At 38.6% G+C, this 18978-nt stretch overlaps 2 protein-coding genes across 2 annotated transcripts in view; one reads left to right on the forward strand and one right to left on the reverse strand.

Moving 5' to 3' along the window:
• The window catches only part of UBAC2 (UBA domain containing 2), an 87908-nt gene that overhangs the window by 68127 nt on the left and 803 nt on the right, over positions 1–18978 (reverse strand). Inside the window, exons 2-4 of the mRNA XM_030944378.1 lie at positions 10830–10957; positions 7534–7653; positions 7002–7108 (exon numbers count right to left, since the gene is read on the reverse strand). Of these exons, the coding sequence (XP_030800238.1) occupies positions 7002–7108; positions 7534–7653; positions 10830–10957 (355 nt within the window). The remainder of the gene's footprint in view (positions 1–7001; positions 7109–7533; positions 7654–10829; positions 10958–18978) is intronic.
• GPR18 (G protein-coupled receptor 18) lies at positions 4419–5442 on the forward strand. The gene has a single exon (XM_030944515.1). It carries the CDS (start codon positions 4419–4421, stop codon positions 5382–5384), a length of 966 nt encoding a protein of 321 aa, XP_030800375.1. The 3' UTR covers positions 5385–5442.

Below are 18978 nucleotides of genomic sequence, written 5' to 3' on the forward strand. Positions count from 1 at the left end.
ACATCTTGGCAAATTCCTGACAACATGTCAGGTGGAGACCAAAACATTATCGCTGCCCTGCTCAACACAGAGCTCTCGGCTACCACCTCCCAAAGACTGCCAGCCAGAGACCTGAAGCAACAAGCACTCTACAGAGAATATGGCATGAGCTCCTTCTCCAAATTGCCTTCCTAAAGGGTGGATCTTTTCTCAAGCTGACAAAGAGGAAACACAGGAAGTTAGTCTTCTCCACCTATAATCCTTTGTGAATATTCCCATCCCACCTAAGATGTCTGTTGCAGTGACATAGCTGAGAGATTTTACTCCATTTTAACACAGGCTAAAACCTCTTTTCATACAGCATTTTTCAGCAAAGCTCTCAAATAAGCATGTTATTAAATTAGACAGCAAATAAAAAATAGAAATATTGCTGCTGTGTTAATAAAATGTTGTAAGTACAGGCATAAACAAAGTTGTGTATTCAAGTGAATCAAACTTCTCATTTCAAATGCAGTGACTTTCTGTCACTTTCAGACTGACTACTATCCAAGGCAATATAAAAAAATGGGGATTTCCACAAAAAATCCACCAGACTATGCTCTACTGAAAATACATTTACATTGTGCTTATTAGAAACTTATGTATAACCAAGATGTGTATTTCTGCAGATACCTTTTTATGGAAACTGTAACGTAAAATATGCTTTCATTATACCACAAACATTTAAAAGTTGAAAATATATGTAGTACAACAGCCCAGTCTGACCACACTGGAAATATTACAGAAGTTTGACTGTTGAAAGGTAATAGAAATACCAGTTCACACACACCCCATCTATGTGAAATAGTAACTTTTAAGTATGACCAATAAAAGAGCTCAGAACTAGTGAGATTACGTCATTGTTTCCTGCCTGAGAAGAGGAGCTATTTTAGCTAAGTGAAGCAGAGCAAGGAAGAGGAAGTCTAATCCTTCTACAGATTTGGGGCCATGAAAGAAGCATCTCTGAAGAAATTTTGTAGAGCGCAAAAGGTGAGTAATGATCCCTTATGCTGTGCTAACAAAGTAACTTGGATGTTCATACATGTTGCTAAGAGACTTTGTTCAGAACCAGAACATGGGCATTAATTCTAGAACTAATGAAAAGATATTTAATTTTTAATGCACTTTCAAAATATTAGCAGCATTCTATAAATAACATTTAAAGAAAAATGATTGCACTTGTAAAAGCATAGTACCATAAATACTGTTTAGGATTTTAACAAAAATTTTAAGAGTATGCAATAAATGAAAACAATGGTAAGTACATTTATCACTAAAAGAAAAATGTTTGTTTTCATGAAATGAAAACCAGGAGATCATGTTACTTGGTGTCTCTGGGCTTCACCAAAAGCCATGTTATCCTTGGGGAAATGCAACCAAATACAAGGGACAGACAAAGTAAAAAGGGAGATTGGGAAGACAGATACACACATGGCCCTTTAAATGGAACCACTGTTGCCTAACTCACATTAAGAATCTGGAGGAAGAGATTTAATTGTGATTTTGCTGTCAACATCTTGTTCTCATACAAGGCACCTAGCTGGCCTTTGCAATTCACATTAGACATTCAGAATGTCAGTTACCATTAAAAAATTAAAAGATTGATAAAATATACAGACAAACAACAGAGGAATCATGCAGAATTAACACAGACAAGTCTTCCCAAACCAGTGACTCCAAGGGCTCTTCAGCAAGTGCTCTAATCAATACCAGTAAGTAAATGTTCCCATTACAAAAAATGGCAACAAGGGCAAAACCATCCACCCAGAGGCACCCAAAGATATGCTTGGGCTGACCTGGGAGATATCAACCTGAACTCCATGCAGACAAGTATCAATGAAAAAGCAAAATATCTCCAACTGTGTATAAATGCAGATAGGTAACATACACGTTTTAAAAATCTCAGTATTTCTTACCTACGTAAATGCTACATTTTAGGTTCTTAAAAATTAACTGGCATGCATTTAAACTCATAAAGTTGGGAAACAGTCTCCAAAAACCAAGGAAAAAAAACCCAAAACCCAACAAACCCTTTCTGTTACAGCAAGTCAGTTCTTTGATATATCTCAAAACTGTCACAAACTTGAAATAACCAGCAAACAAGGCATGAAAAGTAGATCACACCAGATTGAGCTTCCTCTCTTCCCATCAACATCAGGCTACTGGTTATTTTGAAAACATGACCTGACCAGAAATAATTACAGTCACTGCAAGTCCAAAGGAGACAAGCAAAACCAAAACTAAAATCCATGATGTTTCTTAATATTCAAGTGAATTATTTTATCTGTCTTATACGTTACTACTCAATTCACCTGCCAAATCACTCAGGGTATTGAATTTGGTAGTTCTGCACTGTCAAACACAATCACTAGCAAAAGAGAAAAAATAACAGAACAAAAGAGGAAAAAAAACCCACTTACAATGTGCAAGGGCAAGGGGGGGTGTATATTAAGCAACATTTGGACAGCTTTGTGCAACAGTAGTGAAAGTGGAACAGTGTGCCAGATAATATTTTAACTACACTGCTAGCACATGCACAACATATTTTATTATATCCCATCTAACCTTCAATAAGGTTTGCTAGCATTATTTAATTATTTTATTTTTCTTATTTTTAGAGTTCTTCATGCAATGAGGAATTTGAGAGGCATTTATACAGATGCACCCCAAACCTCTTTTTTGTATTACAAACATGGCTTTTCGCAAACAAAACGTAAATTCTGTTGCATGTTCTGATATCCTCATCTGAGCACAAAACACACTTTTCTTGTGTTGTACAGCTGAAAAAAAGACCTGAAGTTAAGGGTTAAATATTTCTATTCCCTTAACTTTAATATATCTGTAACTTTAATATATCTGTAAACTGGAGAACTGTAAGAAAATTAGAAGCCCAAACTTTATATTTCAAGGCAGAAACTAACCTACTTAAAGATTTAACAAGTCATATTTAAGTTAGTTACTCCACGGTAATCTTCTCAAATGCAGCTGGTATTTGCCAGTGTCAAACCAGGATGCCAGACCAATAAACACTGGTTCAATCCCCTATGCATTCCTGTAGCACTGAGAAAGTATTTGGTAACATTACAGAGAAAGCATTAACCAGATGGGCAGTAACAATAAACCTGGGTTTTAATGCATTCTTCACTTCTGGAGATAAAACACACAGGAACTAGGCACCCTTCTGCTCTGGAGAACAGTTCTGGTGCCTAACAGATACTGTGGAACTTCCTTGGCCGTTTGTCACAAGTGGGAAGATCAGACAAACAGCTAACTTGTTCTTCCTCCTCCTCTTCACAAAGCTGCCACAGGGCTGGGTAAAAGGCCAGACAAGAGGAACCCTCCCACATAAAGTCATGAAACTGTAACCACACCAAGAGCCAGGAAAGTGCTGGGGGTGAAGGCTAAACAAAGCACTCATGCAAGCACCAGGTAAGGTCTGCCATCCTCATGGGCTCCAGGGAAAATCAGGGATCCTCTCCTTCAGCTCTCATCACCTCAGCCTGCACAGTGACATTTCAGATTTCCAACTCCCATGACCAAGAAGCTGGATGACGGAACATAACTGTTCTCTGGGGTAGCTGGCTACCAGACAGCAACTTTTCCCCCAGACAAACACTGTTCCCATATGGCCTGGCTGAAGATTGTCTGCTTTCCTCCTTTCCTCCTTAAAAATAGTTTTTTAAACAGGAAGTCTATTGATCTATTAATTTTACTCGTATGTTGGGTGGGTGGTTCTGATGCCCTGGGATTAAACACTAATTAAACATTAGAAGCTATGCAGATACTCAAAGAGTTTAAGTGTCTTTAATAAGCAAGCACCTGCTCTTTTGGGAGTTAAGTAGGTCTATACAGATAAAAGGCAAAGTCAATACTCTGCATATTCAAATGTCACTAAATGCCATGCTGACTTGTTTCCATTCATTATTAGTTTTAGTCAAGAATTTTTTAACAGAGACAGCTTGAAGAAATATTTTCTTTAGAAAGTGCCTGTTGTAGCTCAAATACAACTATTTCAATCTAATTATCAGCAACTGATGCACACCTGAAATGCCAATCTTGACTTTTTGATTCCTTATATTAAAAGGCCCTGTAAGTAACAAAAATATTTTATTCAAACATGCTTACAAATACTATTTTCACAAGTCTGACAATACATATGTTTCCCTCAGAGGATGATAATGTATTTGCAGTCAGAAAAAGCAACAAAACTAGCACATTTCAGAGCTAAACAACAGTTTTATCACTAAACACCATCCTAAAACAAGGATGTTTGTTTTTAGGATGTTTCTTCCTGTTTGTTTTTAAAGACAGATTTTATTTGACTGAGAATAACTTCCCATATTTTATCAATTTTAGGGGATTAATGGAATGCAACAACTATCCCTAAGTTCAATTAAACTATGACACCAGAAAACTCCCACCCAGAAGAATACAGGATTGCATCACTGGTCTTCTACAGCTTTGTGTTCACAGTGGGACTGTTGGTGAATGCCACTGCACTATGGGTTTTCAGCTGCACTACCAAGAAGAGAACAACTATAACTGTATATATGATGAACGTTGCATTACTTGACCTGTTTTTTATCTTTTCCCTGCCTTTTCGGATAATCTACCACGGGACAGAAGTGTGGCCTTTTGGAGATACGTTCTGCCGGATCCTTGGGGCTTCCACCGTGTTTTATCCAGCCATTGCTCTGTGGCTGCTCGCTTTTATCAGCGTAGACAGATTTATGGCTATTGTCCAGCCCAAACATGTCAAAGAACTAAAAAATACAAAAAAAGCTGTGCTGGCTTGCACTGGAATCTGGATAATGACCCTCTCAACAACATCCCCATTGGTGTTTTTACGATCTGATCCAGACCAAGCCTCAAATTTCACCACGTGCATGAAAATGCTTGATATCATCCATTTAAAGGAAGTAAATACACTGAATTTTTGTCGCTTGATTTTTTTCTTTTTGATCCCCTTGTTTATCATGATGGGGTGTTACCTAGTCATTATTTATAATTTTATTCACGGCAAGACTTCCAAACTGAAGCCTAAGGCCAAGGAGAGATCCATAAGAATTATAGTTACTCTGATTGCTCAGGTACTCATCTGCTTTGTACCTTTCCACATTTGCTTTGCCTTCCTGATGCTGCAAGATGAAAATACAAGTTACAATCCCTGGGCAGCCTTTACCACCTTTCTCATGAATCTCAGCACATGCTTGGATGTTATACTGTACTACATTGTTTCCAAACAATTCCAGGCAAGAGTCATCAGCGTAATCCTTTATCGCAATTACCTTCGAAGTGTGCGCAGGAAAAGTTTTCGAACTGGAAGTGTAAGATCACTCAATAATATTAACAGTGAAATGATATAAAAAGAGAAAAAATGTCAGGGGACTTTTACAATGCAAACAAGGGATTCTTTTTCCAATTTCTAGCACGCGCTACGCGAGAAGGATGTTCTATAACCAAAGGTAATAGATATATTTGTTGCATTGTAAATACGACAGAAGCAGAATAATAATTGCACCTCTTTTTATTTGCTCAACATCTCCTGTTGTTTCACCTGAAATGAACTAAAACCTAGCATCAGTGTTAAACTTTCCAATGCTTTTATCACCTCAAACAACTGTGAATATTGTCAGATGTGGAAGTGACTATTAATATAATAAAGCAGACAACACTGAAGAATGATGATGCAATGCATAAATGAATTTTTTATATCTGCATAATCAAATGCTCCTGAAACTACTGTATATCCCAAATTTCTAAAATTAATTTCATTCTCTCAATATCAAATTCATTATGACTTAATGAGAAGGCATATGTAGGTAAAATTTATATTTTACTTAATTAAAAACCTCTTTGATGCAGATTTCTTTGTAACTGACTATATTCTGCAGTCATAAAAATACCATCAAAGGGTAAAATGGTCAGACTGTTGATTACCTACCTGTGGGTATGATGTGCACACTTATGACACCTTACTTTTGCACAAAGTATCTTTTTACATATAGGAAAATATTAAGTTCTCCAGACACATTAGCAGCCTATGTCCTAGCAACAAACTCTAGGTAACAAACACAAGTAACTGCAGTAGCTACTCAAGCTTTCAACTTCTTTTGAATACTCAGACACTACAAAAAATGTATTTTTATAATATCAAACATATGCTTTTTGTCCTTTTTATATCGGTCTTTAGATACTTTCAACAGATGCTCTGGAAAAGCAGAAATAAAAAAGAAAAGTTCTGATATGGTGTTTAATATTAAAAATCTTACTCCAAGAGCTTTTATTATCACCTCAGAGTGTGCAACACATGGAAACTCAAGTCTGTGTGATCTCACCTGCCAGAAGTTTAACCACAAAGGGTTGCAAGCTCTGTGGTCCTACTGTAATATGCATATCTTTTATTAAGTGCAGAAATCTCAAACATAGGCTATGCAAAACTGAACCACTGAACACCTTAAAGTTGTAAGAACTTCAGCTGCAAGCACGAAATGGAGTAACAACCTCTGGCACTCAATTTTTGAAAAACATACAAAATACCAATACGAAATGCATATGCATTTAAAACTGAACATAAAGCACATGACTTACAGTTCTGTTGCCTTTCTGATTTAAGACAGAAATCAACACAACCTGATTCCAATTTTTACAAACCGAATGGAGCCAAACAATTTAGACTGAACAAATACAGCAATAATTTGTGTGCTGCAAGCCATGTTGCAATCATGTTAACAGAGGAAATGAGACTAACAGATTGGAAACTAATCATCGTAGGGATAAATTACAAATTAAACACAAATCATAGCTAAGAAATAAATGTTTGAAATTACAGCAGTTGTGCCAAAAACCTTTACACTTCAGTTCAAAAGAGGATTAAATTAATTTGAAGGGATACACGAAGAATGTTTTTTTAAAATAAAATCTTCAGAAAACAATCCCTCGAAACTATATCTAAAATAACCAATTCATTAGAAGCTACTTACAAACCAGAAGGCAAGCTGTTGATGGTGATGCCAAATATATACTGAGTGATTTCTACAAGGAGAAGATCAAACAAAGCTGAGAGCATCCAAGCGCCCAGTAAAAAAGACTGGAACGAAAAAGGTTAATTTGAATCAATTCAAGAGTTTCAAAATAAGGTTTTAATATATCTCTAAATATAAGAAAAAATAAGAAAACCTCTATAGTAGCTCAATTAGGACAAATTCAATCTTTAACACAACGTACTTCCAGGTCAACTTGTCTAGATACTGAAGAATCAAGAGTAAGATTGTTTCCAAAATTAGATTTGATGGGTCTGATCTTACAAGTGATACCGCAAATAGAAATTAAAATAATCCACTGACTGCAAGGTACTATCAATTTAAATTTATTAAAACCAAATTATCTTTACAACCCTTTAACACATATTTCTATACAACATGCTAGAAATAAAACTGCAGTAACTCATCCAAGAATAAAAGACTAAACTGTATAGAAAAGTTTCTATTAAAAAACTCTCAAAACTGAACTTACTGAAAATTTTCTGCTGCCATATCTTCTTTCAAATATTCGGAAGTTGTAAATGAGCAGAGTGCTGCAGAATGTGTCTTTCAAATCAAGACATATTGTTCTTCCAGATACAAGTCTCCAAATCTGGAAGGTTAATATCATCATGTTAAGCCACACTTCCTTCAAGGAAACTCTTTACAGAATTTGTGCTCAGAGAGAATGCAATACTGGAGTCAGGTAAGAGAAATGCAGCACAGTTAAGGAGGGAAATACACAGAGTAGCACGTTATGGACAGTCTCTAAAATATTTTCAAAGCAGATGTCTAACTGTTAAAAGAAATAAACAATTGAAATTAACTCAAAATACACTTTGAGGTTCCTAGTTTACACTTAGAAATACAAATGTAAACCACAACCCTAGTAAATTTAGAATTACAAAAAAAATTTTTTTGAAGCAACCTCAAGATACAAACTAGTACAGTGTAACTGTTCTAAGAAGGTCTAACCAGATCAGCTTGCTCAGGGCCATGTCAAGCTGAGTCTCGAACATCTCTAAGCATGGAAACTGTTCCTCTGTTCCATCAGTCTTATAGTAAAAACCTTTATCTTTAAATGGGATTCCTTGTATTTCAATTCTTGCCCATTGCTTCTTGTCCTTTCACTGGGCCTGGCTCTGCCTTTTTTGCTCCCTCACATTAGGTATTTACAAGCACTGCTAAGATCTACCCTAAACCTACTCTTCCCCAGGTTAAACAATCCCAGCTCTCTCAGGTTCTCGTCATACACCAAATCCTCCAGCCCCTGACCAGCCTGGTGGTCATCCACAGGACTCTCTGCAACATGCCAAGGTCAATTTTGTACTCAGGAGCCCAGCATAAGGGCCAACACTTCAGACTGCTCCCACTGAGAGTAGAGATGATCACCCTCCAGGCCTCCTTGTGAGGCTCTTCCTACCTAGTGCAGCCCAGGATGCTGTTGGGCATTGCTGTTTCATGTTCAATTTAAGCCTCCACCAGGACCCTCAGGGCTTTTCCTGTAAAGTGATTTCCAGCTGCTCAGCCCACAGCCTGTACTGGTGCATGGTGCTACTCCTCTCTGATGCAGGAGTTTGCATTTGCCCTTGCTGGACTAATGTTCCTATTGACCTTTTTCTCCCCTCTAAATGGCTGCAGAACTAACAGGTGTAACAACTCCAAATCCAAGCTTTCCATCATCCACAGGCTTGCTGAGAGAACGCTATGTCCTACTGTCCAAGTTATGAATGAAGACACTAAACAGTATTGGCCCCAATCCACTCCACTCACCATTCCCACTATCCCATGTCAACATGCCCAATTTTAAATCCTAGCCTGAGTTCCACCCCTCCTGAAGTCAAGACTAGCAGGGCCATGACCTTACAGCTGAATATTTCATGCACTAACTGAGCAGCCCTCACACAGACTATGAAAGGCTTCTAGCCTTACTGCTCTTGGCTTTAGCCAGCTTAAAAAAAACACATAGATATGATGGAATGAAGATCTTTCACACACAGCATTTTCACTGCTCTTGAGGGCCCGCTCTATGGACACAATGACCTTTTAGTTTTGGACAGCACATATTCTGCCTTCCAAATCGTATGTACTCTTCTTCAACTGTTCACTTTAATTTGTGTGCTTTCTACCAGATCTAAGAAGTGTTAAAATCCAACATCCAAAATGTTTGTTCATTCCCTGAAAAAATACCATTAAACACATCCTTGCAGGTGAATTTATTCAATTCATTAAACACATCCTTGCGGATGAATTTATTCTGAACAAAATTTCTTTTAAGAGTTCTCATTTGAATATTAGCGCCAGACAGGAGTTAAACAATCTGTTCTCTCTGATCTCAGAGGTACTCAGTGATATAGTACATAGCTTGCTCCAAGGGCTGTGGCAATAAGTGAAATGATCTCATGAAATAAAAGATCCAAACTCACAAATTCCCCCAAAGCACCACAATAAAAGTGTCATAGCTTTTACAGATACTTGCAAGTGTTTATGGTTAAGACACAGTAGAGATGTTTTCTTTGAATAAAATGCAGATACTACTGTTTTTCAGCAGATTAAACATATGGAAATAGAGGATTCCTCTGAAGACAGACCTCAAAACAAACAAATAAACAAATCCCAAACCCACACAATTTCCATTCAAAACTTGAATAGTTTCTCAGACTTTTTCATTCCCCTCCCCAAACACTTGGCTGTAACATTTTTAAAAGGCAGATATCATTTATGTATTTTCACTGCACTGCATCAGCAAGATACTTGGTAAATATGAGCAGTGCTCTTGCAGAGTTGTAATTTATTCTTACAATAAAATTCTTGTTTTTGACAAGAAAGATTACAGAGACCACAGTAGCACAGAGCATCACTAGCTAAGTCTAATAATCTTTTAATGCTTACAGGCTACAGCTGGCATCCTCAAAGACATTAATTTGACTACATACCTTTTGCTTGATGCAATTGTAATATCTGTGGGGTAAGATAAACACAGAGGCATTTGCTAACCTTTCTCTATTGAGCAGTAGTTTGACACTTCCAAAAATTAAAAACATCCCAAAACAAATACCCACAGAACTTATCTAATCACTTTTAAGTGCATTATTTCAACATTTAGAGCTGATACTGAAGGATCCTTAATTAAATTCAAAATAAAATGTTACAAGATACAATATCTAAAAGATAAAGTATCTTAGTTTGAAACAGGAATGAGTATGAAATTAACCAATTCAGCTGATTACTGAAGAGCATGACAAACTCCCCCATCATCCGGAATTTTCAATTTAGAAGCAGCAGTTCTATTCAACAAGCAAAGTTTAGTTTTCCACAACTAACTACAACAGTCAGTTAGAGAATGAAAATTATGGACTCCGTCGTTAAAATAAATAATTTATAATCAGCATGCCTAATCAAAGTAGCCCTCTTCAGCCTCAAAAATTACAATAAGGCACAATAAGATACTGACATTCATATCAAAATGCTTGTATTAATAAATGGGTTAAGTCACACTTCATTCACAGCAAGTTTACATATGCCAATGCCTGAAAGGAAAATCAACACAAACCAAGTCGTTTCCCAGACAAGAAAAATAAATTAAAAGCTATGTTGATTGTTTCAGATCAGTTTTTCTCATGTTTTCCAAAAAGTAGCATACTGGGGTGATATAAAAAAGATAAGAACAAGCTGGTCTACAGCAGTGAACAAAGGGAAAGAACCAGAGGACAAACAGATTGTGGGGGAAAATTGCATAGAAAACCACAGTTTGCAGTCTCTTTTCACACAAAGTGAACAGACTCTTACCTGAAAATCCTCTTTTACAGCTTGTAGGTTATACGCAAAGAACTTCTGATAATGTTGGAAGAGCAGAGTCAATAGAATCGAGATGGCACTTGGGACTAGTAACAAACTCTTTGACAAAGGCGCTTTATCTTAAAGACAAAACAAAAAAACAATCAAACCATTTTAGAGAAAAGTCTTTCACATCCAAAAAGTGACATATTTAAACAGGTGACTGGAAGACATAATAGCAGTGACACCACCTTGACTTTTTAGCCCAACAACTTCCCAAGTTCTCAAAAACTTGCGAATAGATAGGAAGAACACACTAATCAAAGGAAATGTTTAGAGATATTAATGACAGTTGAATATTAACCAGACATTTTGTTTCCAACATTGTCTCACGCAATTGGCTAAAACTAAACCTAAGTTCTTTGCACCTACTGAGGTCACGTCCTATACTGCCCTCCTAAGGTTCCACTGCATTTCAGGAAATAAAATAATCACTCTTTTTTCTAGCAAAATATACATGCACATCTAGTTAAATACTTCTGTTTCCTTTGCCTTAGGGATTAAGATTAGCTTTTTCTTAGAAGCTATGAAGAGGAACCACCTGAATAAATGGACTTTCTTACCACTGCACTTAGATCCACTATTCAAGGAATCATATCTAAGTCAATTTACATGATACTCATCCTCCTCCCATTCAATCATTACAATTATTCATGAAGAAATTACTAGAATCAGGATGTTTGTGAAATCAGAACTTCTTTCCCTCTAGGACCATGACTTTCAGAAAGGACACTCAGAAGAAAGCAGGCAAAGAACAGTGAAATCTGCAATACACATTTCTCATTTACTAAAATCTACCAAGTAGGATATCCAGCAGGAGCATAGCCAGCAGTTCACCCTAACCTGCTGGTGCAGTTGATGCAATAAAACACAAACTCTTGCCCAAAAACTCAAGCCAACACAGAGACTCTGAAATATTATTTATTCTACGACTTTTCTCCTTCTCACAAATGCAACCTGAATCACATTTACTTCCTATCCAAACACCTCAGCTATGGCACAGAATCCATTCTTTTTCAGACAACTGTTTTTGCAAGGTACTACAAAAATCCATAGTTCTGTTGTCATTCTTCTTAATATAATAAAAAGAGCAATGAGATTACATTAAAAGTACTAATGGGGTATGAAGAGCAGGAACACAGCAGAAACAAAACTGCATGAAACAGTATAATACAATAAACATTTACAACTGTCCAGATTACAGTGAATATCATGAATGATTTTTTCAACATCTGCTGCGCATTAGAACAGTGAACTGCTAGAAAAAGCAGATGGCAATAGGCACCAAAGAGAAGATTTTAATTATGGTACAATCCCACTGCCATCAGAAATATGGCTCTTGCTACATAGTTTAAGCATGATCCTCATCCAAGTATTAACTGATGACATTAAGAATTACTTTGATGGGCACAGTTAGCTGTTCACCACCTTGAAGTCTGCAGTCTTCTGATGTTCACCACGGGAAGAAAACATCTCTATATGTATCATAATGAAAACTTGTACTTAAAACTATGAATTCAGTCCACACCCATACCTTTTGAGTTCATTATTTAAACATGCAGTTTCCATTTAAGCAAGTACGGCCTTGAAGAACCATCCTTTTATAGAAATTAGCAGTGACTTGGATTGACACAGGTTGATGTTACTATGCTAAATATAAGCTCTACTTTTATGATTGTATGAGACACCTGGGCAGAAAGTCTGGCTGATTCTTTTTTTTTTTTTTGAATGTAAGAAAACTGTCCACATTTCAATTGACTATCTTTCCTTGGGTTTGTTTTGGGGGGCGGGGTTCTCCAAAAATAAAGTCTACATTCTTTAAAGATCCATTTTTTTTAAATTATCCATTCCTCTAATTTAGTTGGGCTTTTCAAAACCATCTGAAGCCATCAGAGAACTGTACAACACTGGGGAGAAAAAAGCAGCTGGAGCTTCCTGCAAGCTACTACGCAGACAATGCACACAGATATTAATTTGAAACCTCAAGCAATACTCCCTGAGTTAACTTAGTTAAATTAACATTTCTTAATGTGAAAAGGTCAATTTTATAATCAGGATACAGATTTTTGATACTTGGAAGTACAGCCTAATTCGGAAGAATGTAATAGCCACAACTGTAAACATTTCTGAACCAAAGTTTAATAAAAATTGTTATTTTACTATATTTTAAATTTAAATTAAAGTTGTTATTTTATTAAATGCATTTACATTATTTCATACATTTTAAGAAATTAAATAGTTCACAAGAACTAATTAATCCCATAAAACTTTTTACATACGGATCACATTACCACAGACACACATGAGAACAAAGTCTCTAGATATCCCACTGTGACTATATTTTTCTATACAGGTTTAGTATGTAGATTTTACTACAATTTTTTTATTAGATCACTTTTACATTACAGGAAATATACACTGAAATACTTCATCCTATCAAGTTAATTCCTAATTTGAATGCTTTCAAAAACATCCAACCAACACAACCTTTTTTGTTTTCTCCAAAAGTGTGAACACACATTTTTATTGAGAGTCTCCTTTTAGCTTTCAGCTTAGACACTTTAAACACTGATACAGGGAAAAAAATACTCATTATAAGACATGTCATCAAGTGAAAAACCACAGACGCACCTAACCCATGAATCTGACTGTCACCCACAGGAAACATCACACGAGTGATGGAAATTTCTACTCTCCAGCTTCTCATAATGCTATCATGATTGAGAAGTTTATTCTTGTCTGGTGAACTTGAAAAATATAATAATGCATCCTCTGAAATTCTTTTTCCAAGTGTTTCACTGCACAGTGTAGCAGTTTGCTTTATCCCTCAACAGCATATAGATCCTTCTTGAGGACTGCTGTGAGGTCGTGGGGAAGGAACAACCTTCCCACTACTGTGGAATGCCTCAAGCATGTCAGACCAAAAATGATAACAATGCCAGATTTTGCACAATCGGGCATTCTGATATCCAAGTCAAATTCCTTCCTTACAATGCAAAGGTAAAATTTAGAAGGCAGAATTCTAATTCAATGAATTTGCAAGCATGGATGAGGATGGAAATAGTTACCACAAACCTACCAGGGCACCAGTCTGCTGGCAGTACTGATGCAAATGTTCACCAGAAGGAGAAAACACAGTGTCTTTATAACACATAGAGAAAGAAGAATGAAAGGATAAACACTCATTTTGACCTTGAAAGTTAAAATATATCAAATACTGTCTTCAAAGATCTTGGAATAAATCTGCAATCCCAAAGTGCTCCTTAAGTGGCATCTCTTTCAAACAACAGGCACTGGTGCTGCAACACATCTACTGAGCATCCACCTAAGTACCCAGAGAAATTTTGGTAATAACCAACAGAATACACCCACACTATGATGAAGAGCAAGGAATTAGCTTCCACTACAGATCTTGGCTTCTTCCTGGTGCAATGGAGAAGTTCTCCCCCAAAACTGCCCTCATAATCTCATGGGCAAGTGTCCCAACCTTCATGCTACCAACTGTGCAATACAAAGCTGATCCCAGAATGTGACATAAGTGAGAAAACCATTTCTAAGCCTCCACATTCCACCCCTGCACTTACTACAAAGTCCACAGATCCTCTTCTTCCACAACTTACTACTCTGCTGGTTGCCAGTGCCTCTTTTACAGTACAGAGAGTGAAGGACACAAGCGTCCATCTGTCACAAACAGTGCGGGAGGTATACGGCACAAACGCCCAAGCTGCAGCTTCAGAAATCACCACTGCACTAATGGCAAGAATGAGAAGATACAGCAACAGCTACAGTTTTCAAAATTATTTCCTGTCCCTGCCTGTTCACTACTCACAGATAAAGACACAGCAGATGGGCATAGCAAATCAGGCAGCCAGACCAAGCTACTGTTGCAGAAGGGCTCTTGCAGGAACAGCTTCACCCCCTGGACTGCTACTCCAGGCTAAGGACTCAAGTGTTGACCTGGGAGAGGATCTCATTGCCGGTTCATGTGAAGCGATGAGCCAGCTGATGAGCAGGGGCTGCAGAAGTTCAAATCAGCTCAGGGCAATTTCTGTGGGGATCCCTACTGAGCTTACACCACAGCTGCAGAAAACATGCTGTGTAACAACTCTTTTTTTCTACTATCATCTGCAAATTTCCCAAACCCAGCTGCTATAAGGCAGGCATGTCACTTTCAAACACACAATTAACTACTGGGGGCTACTATAACGGTACAAAATACCCACAAAACAGTTTTGAAATGCTTATACACAAGATCTGAGAATTAAACCATAACTGATACACAACTGAATCCACAGTACTTCCCAAATGCGTTTATGGAATCTGCATTCTGAGTGGTTGTTTTTCCTGCATTAAGCCATCATGCAGATATCAATCTATTGTATTCCAAGACCTGTCCAAGAACCTGCAGTGGGCTCACCAACCAGCAGTGATGTTTGTTTGCAAATGAAAACAGTATCACTGAAGGAACAGTTCACTAAATGCTTCTAAATTCAATTCAGAAACTGAGAGGTGAATAATATTAGTATTAAGAAAGTTAATAGAGAAATCTGTGATCATGCTTTAAATCTATTTTTTAAAGGTACAGGCAAGACTGTAATCAAACTACCTGCCCATACATTTACTGTTTAGAAAACTGCTAGGTGTAGCCTAGGTCACAAACTATTAAAAAAAAAAAAGATACAAAAAAAAAAAAAAGAAAACCTTTGTTTCTAAAAGCAATACTTGAAATAGAAACTGAATCAGGTCAAAATATCAAAAGTATTCACCCCATTCAGCAAACTTTTCTTCCTTCCAACCAGACAGAGCTGTTACCATACTACTTTTAGTATACACTATCAGAAATATCTGATATGGCTACACCACAAGACCATGTGGAGATCCCCACACAAGCTTGAAATGAAATGAGCTAGCTCTGCAGAAGCAGATTAGCCACAGTTTTGTGGCCTTCAACGCTGTGCTGCTTCCAGTGGCATGCTGATGTACAAGCTAATTTGCTTTCCCATATAGTACTGTACTGCGTAACACTGTTATGCACAAGGCTTATGTATTCAGTACATGCTTCATTTTTCCTTCAGTCATACCACAAAGCATTAATTTACATAGCTTTATTATTTTCCTGACGCCTCTGCACAAGAGAGTTCAGTCCTGCCAGTTATGCAAGCAGAGGAGCACAGAGATCCCTTCTTGCCCTGGGGATTTTTAACAAATTGCTAGCTCTGCACTACAAGGTTCACAGAGGTAAAAGCCTAAGTTGCACTAGTAAGTTCAAAGGGTTCTCCTCCCTCCTACTACAAGAAATAGCTTGTGTGCAGTAGTCAAAGTAGTCAAATATTTTTCAGATGTAATGAGTGTATATGCTTTAAAAGATGGACTCAAATTTTACCTTAATAATGACTAACTCTTAACAGACTTTCCTATTAGACTCCTGTGCAGTACATAAACAGCATGAAGAATATTGGGAGGGGATAGTACAATGTCTGCAGAAAGGTTTCTGTTGGTCTAACTGGTTTAAACTGCTAGTAAGGCCTTTGTGTCCTATAAGGGAAAGCCTTCCTATGTACCATACTTTGCTCCTGAGATGCAGCCTCATGGCAAACAAAGCAGCACTACAGTAAAGCAAACAGCCGGGCCATTCATACACTCATGTGAGCCTTTGCAGAACTGCTCAAGTGTTTCAGCAGCATTGTACACGGGACTGAAGTTGCCAGCAGATTGCAACACAAGCAGCCAGCCTGGGTCTGGCACCTCAACCCAGCTGTCAAGCACACCTAAAGCCAGGGGCTGCCAGGATGCCCCCTGAGCACACTGCAATGCCCTTTGACAAGTCAGCTCACCTGGGTTAGTGCTCTGATAGGCCACCTGCATATATCTGCACTGTCTCTTACTAGTACCCAGAGCCACTGACTCTTTTTTTCCAGAGCATACCAGCTCCTCCATTATTCCAGATAACAGAAACAGTTTCCACAGCAGAGGTAAACTACCTTTGTCCTTTTAGAAGGTGGTGTCTTTTGTTTCCTGGCTGCCCTGTCTCATAGTCATACCATGTACCAGGTATTTTTATTTTTACATTTACATCTCCCCATCCCAACATTATAGATGTTAATTAGTCTGTCAGAGGTGGCACAGTAGGCTGCAGGAGCCTTCAGTGTGACCTGACATGATCATTGTTATTGCTGCTGAATCAGGTGTCCACTTATTTCATTCAGGGTCACTGATACAGGTCCCATAACCCACCAACACTGCCTTCTGCCAGAGGTTCCCAACCCCAGGGGCAGAACACACACACACACAGCTCCCTGATACAACACCAGGCACCAACTCATTAACTACCTGAACCATCAGATTCTGTGCATCAGTGACGGAATCCAACACTCCTGCTGCTACTGCAGCAACTTCTGCTACACACACAGAAACAACTCTGAGGGCACAGGGACACCTGAGACTGCCACAGTTGTGCCCTAGGTGAGCATATGTCACTGCACCTAAATCCATGCCTCCACTGGAGTTTGTCAGTGCACCCGTATCAGCCAAGTCTTACTGTAAAAACCCACTTTAGGTCAACAAGTTCAGTAAGTTCAGTAAGAACATCTGTGTATTTATTTTTGAGAAGGAAAAAAAGTACAACACTGAGTATGGAGCTGTGTCAGGGAATGTTTAGGTTAGAAAGGTTCTTTACCTAGAGAATAACCAGGCCCTGGAACAGGCTCCCCATGGCAGTGGTCACAGCACCAGCCTGACAGAGCTCAAGAAGCATTTGGACAATGCTCTCAGGCACATGGTGTGCTTCTTGAGCTGTCCTGTGCAGGGCTAGAAGCTGGACTTGAAAACCCTTGTGGGTCTTTTCCAGATCAGGATAGTCTATGGTTTTCTTTCTGCAGAATGACATATTATCTAGTTTTTTTTCCCTACCATATATGTTGCTTATGACAACCATTTCCCACTCATTCTTCTGATGGATCAAACCTGGAAAAACTTGTAAATACTGACCATGACTTTCCACCCATTCAGTCTAGCAAGGATACTCTTCCTCCTCTATTCTTTCTCATAGAATTATACAAAGACACACGCCATTGAAAAGTCCCTCTACTGTATCTATATATTGGGGGGCACAGGGAAAGATGAAAAGTAGGGAGCTGCAAATCAAGGTACAGTATTATCAGATCCCTCTGAAAAAGACTCTTCCCTTCTTTGAATTCCTCATACAAAATACAGCTACAACTAACATCCCTTTTAAAATGCCAGAATTATTCCTCCCTACTCAGAGGTTGCTTTCACACTCAAACTGATTTCACAGAATCAATTACGCTAGAAAAGACCTCTGAGATCATAAAGTCCAGTCTCTGACCAAACATTATCTTGTTGACAAGACCACGGAACTGAGTGCCACATTCCAGTCTTTTCTTAAACACTTCCAGGGATGGCAACTCCACCACCTCCTTGGGCAGCCCATTCCAGTATCTAATTGTACTTTCTGTGAAGAAATTCCTCCCAATGTCCAACCTGAACCTCCCCTGGTACAGCTTGAGGCTAAGTTCTCTGGTGTTGTCCTGTCGCTGGTTACCTGCAAGAAGAGGGCAACCCTCACTTTACTTCCTTCCAGGTACTTGTAAAGAGTGGTAAGATCACCCCTGAACCTCCTTTCCTCCAGGCAAAACAACCCCAGCTCCCTCACCCACTCCTCATAGGACATGCGTTCCAAATGCTTCATCAGCTCCACTGCCCTTCCCTGGACATGCTGCAGCACCCCAATGTCCTTCCTAAACTGAGGGACACAGAACTGGAGACAGTACCTGAGGCGCAGCCTCACCAGTGCTGGGTACAGGGGACAATCACAGCCCTGCTCCTGTTGGCCACACCATTGCTGACACAGGCCAGGATGCCACCGACCTTCTTGGCCACCTGAGCCCACTGACTCATGCTCAGCTGGCTGTCAACCAGCACCAGATCGTTTTCCTCCGGGCAGTTTTCCAGCCCCTCTTCTCCAGATCTGTAGCGCTGCCTGGGGTGGTTGTGACCCAAGCGCAGGAGCCGGCACCTGATCTTTTTACACCTCCTACTGCTGGGTCTCGGCCCATTGATCCAGCCCGTTCAGAGAGCTCTG

The sequence above is a fragment of the Camarhynchus parvulus genome, chromosome 1 (genome assembly GCF_901933205.1).
Source record: "Camarhynchus parvulus chromosome 1, STF_HiC, whole genome shotgun sequence".
In the NCBI taxonomy this organism is placed as follows: Eukaryota; Metazoa; Chordata; class Aves; order Passeriformes; family Thraupidae; genus Camarhynchus; species Camarhynchus parvulus.

What these genes read in the sequence shown, in the direction of transcription:
- GPR18 (XM_030944515.1), top strand. Translation starts at nt 4,419, where the DNA reads ATGACACCAGAAAACTCCCACCCAGAAGAATACAGGATTGCATCACTG.